The sequence below is a fragment of the Typopeltis vanoorti genome, chromosome 8 (assembly GCF_054136105.1).
Source record: "Typopeltis vanoorti isolate ZY-2024b chromosome 8, IOZ_Tvanoo_1.0, whole genome shotgun sequence".
NCBI classification, from domain to species: domain Eukaryota; kingdom Metazoa; phylum Arthropoda; class Arachnida; order Uropygi; family Thelyphonidae; genus Typopeltis; species Typopeltis vanoorti.
The window spans coordinates 108,141,881-108,150,756 of NC_143556.1; the positions used below are offsets into that span (position 1 = coordinate 108,141,881).

The window sequence follows — 8,876 nt, forward strand, 5'->3', positions numbered from 1 at the left end:
ATTGACTTCTTTCGAAGCAGTGTACTCCACAACGCACATGAGGTAGGTGTAGGAAACGTTTATCAAATATTCAGTGATTTATAATTCATTTTCACTGCCCTAGTTGCACAACTATTGGTGTGTCTCTGTAGCGAAATTTCCCTGAAGAAATCCGAATGCATAAGGAATTCTAAAAGTAATATTTATCCTCTTCCTCTTTCTATCCATCTCTCTCTCTCTCTCTCTCTCTCTCTCTCTCTCTCTCTCTCTCTCTCTCTCTTTCTGTTTGTGTTTGTTTTAAATGTTTAAATGTTTTACTTTGATCTATTATTGTAAATTAAAAGCAAAGTCGTATCTAATTCATATAATCCATTTTACCTTTTTCATATAGATAAACAACAATGTCGTTACGTTCAAGCACCACAGTCACACAGACTATACAGGAAGAGGTTCACATTCAAAAAGTACAGAAATCTGGTCAGATAGTGTGGTTTCCAAATGTTTTAGTGTTCCTCTTACTTCACCTCTCAATGATATATGCTTTTTATTTAACAGCGACGGAAGCAATGTGGCAAACAATACTTTTTGGTAAGTTTATCCACAGTAGTCTCATATTTATCTTGTTAAATAAGATATGAATAAACGGAGTTGATTTAAATGAATCTATGTAGACATAATTTTAAAAACGACGCAAGATTAGAAAGAAGTTAATACATAAAACTCTTATTATTATAAGTACCAGTATTCATGCATGAACACTTCGAAACATCGATAGTCTATCGATTGAAGAATAGCGCATCCGTAGTGCAGAGGCGTACTCGGGCCACTTAACCTTTAGGTGAACCTGTTATCGAATCCTCTCTAGGAATATGTATGAGAACATTTCAGCTGAAAGTGAAACCATTCTCATACAAAATAAGAAAAGTTTATGTTGGGAAAACTGTTGTTTCATATTCTTCATGCAACACAATAGCCAGGTTATATTTAACAATGGTTTAACATATTAAACAATGGTTTAATATGCTTCCGTAGCGCAATTGGAAGAACAGTGGAACATTGCGCCCTTCAATTTAAAAAGGCCTGGGTTTGATTCTCGTCGTGACGAGGGGAATCACCAATATGGACGTTTTCAATTGAAGGTGAGTTAGCCGATCTCATACGGTGGCATCAGGGTTTTTTCCTCCCCGAAACGAAACTCGGGTTTTTCATCCCGCGTTCAGTGAAATCGGCTTTCAGAACACACGCAATTTACAGACAAAAATACTGTTAATGGTGATGATGGGCGGTAGATGACGTTGATGGGAGTAGTAGTGTGGTAGTAGGAGAATTAAGTAGTAATGGATAGGGTGAGATATATTTAGCGAGGCAGTGTAGAGTGTCCTCTCGGAATGAGTCCATGGACTCCCTGGAGATGTCGCGTAATAATAATAATAATGACGAAATTGGTTATGGAGACAAACATATCCTATCTATTACAAGGAGCAGTTGGCGAGAAAACGTTATTTATTATTTATGATCATTATACTTCAATACTGATTTCAATTAAATATGTATGCACAATAGATAATGAGTAAACTGGAAAGCAGAAATAGTTTATGATCAAGACAACTCTTCTGATTGGTACGGTTAATCTGAAAAATTATTCACAAATCCCTGAATAAATAAATAAACAAATCATTTGAATAAATTCATATAAGTTTTTCGTGAGTTTAATCTTACGTTAAATTCATGTAAATAAATAAATCCTCTAAAATCTTCTGTTAATTTTTGAGACTCGGTAAGAAGCCAATCATCATCAGTAAGTCATTTAAAACCCGAACGTCCCAGAGAGAAAAGGGAAGAAAAAAAACTTGCATTCACATGCAAGTTTTTTTTAAATTTTATTTTAAATATTGAATTACACCAGAAGTGGAAGCAAAAATGCCTCTGATAAAGTTATTTTGTTCTTTTCTTAACTATACCTATATTAATTTAAAATAATTCAACCTCCTAAGCTATTTTTATTTTTAAAATCTTCCCGTATTTTGGAGATGATATGAAAGATTTAATATGAAAGTTGTTATTTTATTTAAGTTTATAATTTTATTTAATGAATTACTTTACAATCACATTCAGCATTGGAAATTCCCTACTGCTGAGAAACTGATAAGAATAATATACTCTTCCCTTAGCTGCTTCGACAATGACATTAAATAACAGTTAAAAGGGAACATCCGTTTGAATTTTGAGTATTTTGGAGTATTCTAAACCAGGTTTCTGGTTTAGAATACTCCAAATGATCATTCGAATCTTTATTGACAGTACCTATAAAAGATGGAATCTATGAACAATAAAGTCCGATTACCAAATTACTTGTTATGGTAAAGTGTTAAGTGTAATCGTGTAGCAATTATGTAATGCCATGTATAAGAAAAATACATTATGCTTCACATTTATTTATCTTATCCTTATTTAACCCTATAATAATCATGATTTAATTCTGGACGCTGAAAAGTAATTTCTGAATGTTATCGATATTTAATAATATATTTTTCTTTAATGAAGAGTGTAATTAAGTAATTCAAATTGAAATAACAAAATATAAATATAATCGAGAGCGTTTTTAAAAGTGTGAGACAATCACTATTTTTTTCAAATTTCTAATACTATTAGTTTTGAAAACTTCTGATTATTATTTATTATTATTTTTAATTAGTATATATTTACGGAAGCGTAGGAGGCATTGGAGTTACAGGAGGTGCACACCGTCTTTGGTCTCATCGATCATACAAGGCCAAACTTCCTCTCAGAATTCTACTGATGCTTTTTAATTGCATTGCTGGACAGGTAAGAATTTCTGTTTCTTGATTCTGTTAGCTACGTTTTTTCTCTTAAACTTCGTAACGCCTCCGATGGAAGCACATCTAGCTCTTGAACAGCTCCTATAGGCTAATAAGGTTGATTATCCACTTTTTATAGCTTACCGGGAACATTTCAAAAGAGATATTCATATTGAAAGAAGTAATTTGTTTTAAAGGTGTGTGTGTGTTTTTAAATCTGCTTTATGATATTTTAAACACACACACATTTACATGTAATTCATGTTATTTAATTTTTGTAACTGGAGAGTTAAATAATCGTAAATATCAGAATATGTACATGAAATAATAAGAGTTAAAGAAGAAGAAAGTGATTTTGAGGACAAGTTTCGGTAAAACAAAAGTAGACCATTAAGACGAAGTTGCAAAGCACTTCAGATGGTTTTCCTAAAAAATTCAAGGCTTCTATTACTTATTGGATTTTATTTAGTTATTTTTGTATCTCATTTTATGTTTAAAAATATCATTAAATGGGCTTTGCTGTGAATAACATTAAATAACTTAATTATTATTTATTCTCAGCCCTTGCGCAGACATAACTCTATATTGTAGGATTTTTTTTTCACTTCTAGAAGAAAGTAGGATTTTAACCACTAGTGCAAAAAAAGCCACAGCAGGACACTCTTGAGTACATACATTTAATGCTATTTAGGAAAGGAACATCACTTTTCGTTGACCAAAATAAACAGCGCAATAGAACCGGAAGACGGATAATTAATAAATACGTTTCTTTGCCTAGTTGGACCCTTGGGCAGGGTCTCTCTCTTCTTTGACTTACAGGCTATGGATTCAAGTGTTACTCCTGCTTAAATGTTGTCGATGTTTTTCATGATATATCTTTCTTTAATGAAGAGTGTAATCAAATTTTAGATAGCAGAGATTTCATCTCTGAAATCTCTGAAATTCTGTATGAGATCATCACTGTGCTTGTAATTAGCATAAAGTGTGCTGAAAGTCTTCTGTTTGGTCTTTTTTTCTGATTTTTCTTCTCATGGGTCCAATCACAGCTGTCTTCTAATTGTGATTGGACAATGAAACTAATGCAGAAATGAATTAGTTTCATTTGAACTATTAGTTAAGAGTGATAATTCAGAAATTGAGTAAACTTTTGAACTAGCATCTTTCCTTCACTTACAAGTATACACATAGTAGTTATCTTATGTTTGATTTTTGTTACATCACTTTTTGCCTGGTTAGAATTACAATCCAAAATTTTGGGAGAACTCATATTTGATTACGGGTAGTCACAACGTTTTTTGATTATTTTCTACGTTCTGTCGTAATCATATTTGATTAAAAAACATAAGTGATGTTTGGAATCAAGCTTTAAGAAGTATAGAAAGAAACTCTATATTTCAAAAGTAGTCAAATATAAAAAGTCTATTTATTAAACAAAAACAATAATTCAGTCAATAACTCCAAATACGCAGTAGCTTCTGTAAGTAAGTTGCATTATATTTATTTTATTATTAAATATGATATTATGATAAAATCAATATCAGCGAAGTGTATTTTTAAAGCTTTGAAAGGTTTTCTGCTATAAAATGGCTTCTTTTCATTGAAAGAAACGAAATATATCTTTCAAACATTTTAGAGTAGATTTAGCATGGATATTAATTTAAATTAAGGGGATATTAAATCCCACATTGTTTTAAAACCGAATAAGAAACTCAAAGATTGGAATCAGAGAGTTTCATGCCGAATATAGTAAACTATAAAAATATCGGCGAATACTAGCTTGAGCTAATGCAAGTAGTCCTAGTACGTAGTACAATACCGGGCAACTCGTTGCAAAGGTGAGTAAAGTTCTGATCGTTATTCTTTGGTATTTTCCATAATGTAAAAACACACTTCCTAGGAAATGTATGCTGTTATTACATTATGGTAGGAGGCAAACTCTCTGATTCCAATCTCTGAGTTTCTTATTCGGTTTAAAAACAATGTGGGATTTAATATCCCCTTAATTTAAATAGTGTTTATATTGCCGAAATGAAGCCTGATGGATATTAATTATTTTTAGCCAGATATATAAATGCGTCTTTATTCATGATATTTTAAACTATACTACAGTCGATAATTAAAAGTATCCTTAATTTAAATTATTTCATGCATAATTAAAGTACAAAACGAATTTAATACTTTATGTTATAGTTCTGGGATTCAAATTTTAATCCCAAACTTAAACAATTATAATTCATCAGTCCATTCATCCACCAGTGGCTTTAAACAGGCACTTCACTTAAGCGCCCATTGCCTTCCAAGTACCATTGGATTTCCTAACAGTAATACGAAGATAAGTTAAGGCGGGCGGTTACCCCTATCTAAGTATTCTTGTCTGTAAATTGCGTTGTTGTACTGGCCGGTTTGCTTGTTTTGGGGGACGAAAAACCCGAGTTTCCTGGTGAAAAAAACAAACAAACAAACCTCAACCCACGTATGAGATTAGCTGATTCAACTTCAGTCGAAAGAGACCAGAAAAAGGTACTTCGCGTCATACACGGGAATCAAACGCATATTTCTCCAACATGCGCCTTCGTTTCTACCGACGAAGCTACGGAGGCTCATAATTCATTACTAGTTATTATTAATTTATTACTAATTTATTAACTTTTTAATTGTGATATTGAATTTAAATAATTTATAAATTAAAATTATTAATTTGATTGTGTAATATATAAATTTGTTTATTAGAATGATATACACGAATGGTGCAGAGACCACAGGGTACATCATAAGTTTACAGAGACAGACGCTGATCCTCACAATGTGAAGCGGGGATTCTTTTTCGCCCATGTTGGGTGGCTGATGACAAGAAAACATCCTCACGTAAAAGAAAAAGGAAAAACTGTGGACATGAGTGATATTTGGGCCGATCCAGTTGTTAGATTTCAGAAAAGGTATGAAAATTTAATATATAAATATTTAACATTTTAGTACTACTTAGTAACATCTATATTTTTTACATATTGCTCAATGCAATTATATTTTAGTTTAGTCCAGGAAAAACGAATTAATGTGTTTCAGTTTAATGAAAGATTTTTTATATTTTTTATTTGATTATAAGTTAAATTAAACTTGACTAGAAATTATATTCTTGTTTAATTCTTTAGTCAAACGTAAGAAAATAAAGTTTGCCATGAAGTATCTTCATGACAAAGCTACTTATATAAGGAGGGAAATCGCAGTGGGTCTGGACCTGGTGAGACCTCAATAAAGGTCGAAACCGGTATGGGCAGTAGCCCTTTCCATGATACCCAACATCACTCGTCCGAAAGGATGTATATCTTGCATTATGGGATACCACGGCAATTAATTTGAGATAATTAGCTTCTACATAAAAGGACCCGGTCGTGAAGTTACTTCACGGGCAAACTTTGTTTGCATACATTTAGCTAAATTAAACAAAAAAAATTCTTATCATGTTTAATTTATACTTAAGCTATTTTATGATTACTTTTGAGACCTAGATACTGGTTAATCCCTTATCCCACCCATTTAAGGTTATAAACCTATCATACTTTACGATCGACTTTGAAAGTTCTGCACAACTCCAGGTGCACTTTGAAACTGCACCTGGAGTTGTGCAGAACTAATTTCTGGATATCGTTATGTTCACTGAACGCAATGAAGGAGAAAGAAAATGGAATTCGATTTCTCTAGTCGGATATTTTAACGTTCTGTTCTAATTCTCCTTAAATTGTCTTCTAATATAATTTGTAAAAACATTCAATCAGAACAAAATTTACCCTTAAGTCGGAGCAAATGAGCTGCTATATTGCCAAATATGTCTACATAAACAATAACCAGCATATGATAAGAAATCAATGAATACTAGTATAATAAATAAATACAGTATTATTTATTAAGAACCAAAGATGTACTCTGTTCTTAAAGTAACTTTTAACAAGAATTTAAATGGACAGGGTTAACTCTCAGAACACTGCAAAAACTGAGGCTAATAAGTGTGTAAAGATAGTTGATATTAGTATTGTTACTGGATACTGTTGAACCAACTGAGGCTATCAAACCAGCATAATTATGTCTGTTAACTGCTTGTTTTATGTTGTTTGCTTGCTTGCCTGTGTCACAACCCAATTTCCGGAAAGAAACTATCTCAAACTTAGTTGAAAGTCCCTATAAAGGTACCTCTCGTCTTATACGAAATTCAAAAGTAGGGTTGGCATGGATGAAAATATTGAAAAGTGCAATGAAAATTAAAAAAAAGAGATTTCAATAATTCTAAAAGTCTAATTATAGAAAATGTATCTGTAGCGGTAATTTAAGTTTATGATAACATATCGTGACAATATCAATTTTCATATTAATTCTTAATTATAAATTTGTAAAATCATAGCAATATGAATCTGAAATGTAAGTATAATTATTTTTTGACCGGAAATTATCTCATATCATATATATTTCTTTTCAGATACTACATACCGCTCTCATTGATCTTTGCAATTTACTTACCTTCTGTGCTGCCTAATTGGTTATGGGGCGAGACCTACTGGAATGGATTCTTCATAGCAGGATTAGGACGGTACTGTTTGACTTTGAACTTTACTTGGCTCGTAAACAGCGCTGCTCATTATTTCGGATATCAGCCCTACGACAAATACATCGAAGCCAGAGAAAATCTTTTTGTCTCGTTCTTTGGATTAGGAGAGGGATTTCACAACTATCATCACACGTTTCCTTGGGACTATTCTACTAGTGAACTAGGATGGGTGCTCAATATGACTACGGCTTTCATTGATGTGATGGCCCTGCTGGGTCTAGCTTACGACAGGAAAACGGCATCACGTGATATTATTAAACAGACTAAACTGAAAAATAATCATTTGAATTCTTATTGAAATTCAGAGAACGTTGATTATATTATTTCGTACCTTTATTTCCTTGAAATCTCGGGAATTTTGTACTGATATCACTATCACTGATTGTCGTCATGAGAAATGGGAATAACAGGAGAAAGAGAGTGACTGATCTTAGGTGATACTTCCTATTCTACTGTTCATTGCTACTATAGGGGAATAGAGAATAAATCTAATAAAATTACTTATTGTTTGCTGATATAAGCTTCTATTTAATGATTTAAAGATCATCAATTATTGTACATAAGCATAGATGCTACAAGGAAACAAAGATGATGTCATTCTGCAAGACTGAAATGTGAACAAAATAAAGATAAAAAAATACATTATATCCTTTAGATTTCAAATTAATAGCCAATATGAATCACAATAAATTGAAAACTATGTTAGAAACTCAGTGCAGCTAGCATTACTAATTTATTGTTTGAATACAAATATATAATAAAAATTGATTGTCTTAAGTACTTGATGCTGTAGTAATATTTTTGACATACACTTGAAGCTAAGCTAAGAAAATATTATTAACTAAATACATATTTTAATTTAGCAGAACTATATAACTTGGCTCTGTATAAAGTGCTATATTAAATAATTGGCTAATGTGAATCAAAATTGGACCAAACAAGTGACCATTTGATTACTCATTCCTTTCTTCATTAAACACATTTCCTTCATTAAGGTTTTTGTAGTTGCCTCTCTCTCTCTCTGGTGAATAGCACCGAAAAATCATACTTTAAAGCACTTTGTTAAAATCACACAGTTCCATCTAAGAGGTCGTATAAATTGCCTATTAAGGCAATTTATACGACCTCTCATTCAGCTATAAATTGAATTGATATTTTGAATTAAATAAAATATTATTTATATAATTGCATAATATTTTATATCTATATTTAATGAAACATTGAAATGTAATTATGAATTTAATTATTTGTGTTAGAAGTATTTTTATAAAGATTAAATTGAACTACATGAACATTAAGACAATTTTGAGATGCTCTTCATTTGAAAGACTTTAGGGGACATCTACTCTGTATTGCATTAAAATCATAATGCGTATTTGAAATTCTTTATTTTTTTCCCTTTTTGTTTAATTATGAAAGAAAAACAAAAATTGTACGAATTTGTTATGTTTTGGTTGGAACGACAGGTGAACTATTGTGTT

At 31.6% G+C, this 8,876-nt stretch overlaps 1 protein-coding gene across 1 annotated transcript; it reads left to right on the top strand.

Moving 5' to 3' along the window:
• Positions 1-458: 458 nt before the first annotated feature.
• Positions 459-7,693, top strand: LOC150104259 (acyl-CoA Delta-9 desaturase-like). Its single transcript, XM_090396438.1, has 4 exons — positions 459-567; positions 2,675-2,805; positions 5,529-5,734; positions 7,267-7,693. The coding sequence occupies exons 1-4, from the start codon at positions 510-512 to the stop codon at positions 7,691-7,693; spliced, it is 822 nt and encodes a 273-aa protein (XP_090252564.1). The 5' UTR covers positions 459-509.
• Positions 7,694-8,876: the final 1,183 nt, after the last annotated feature.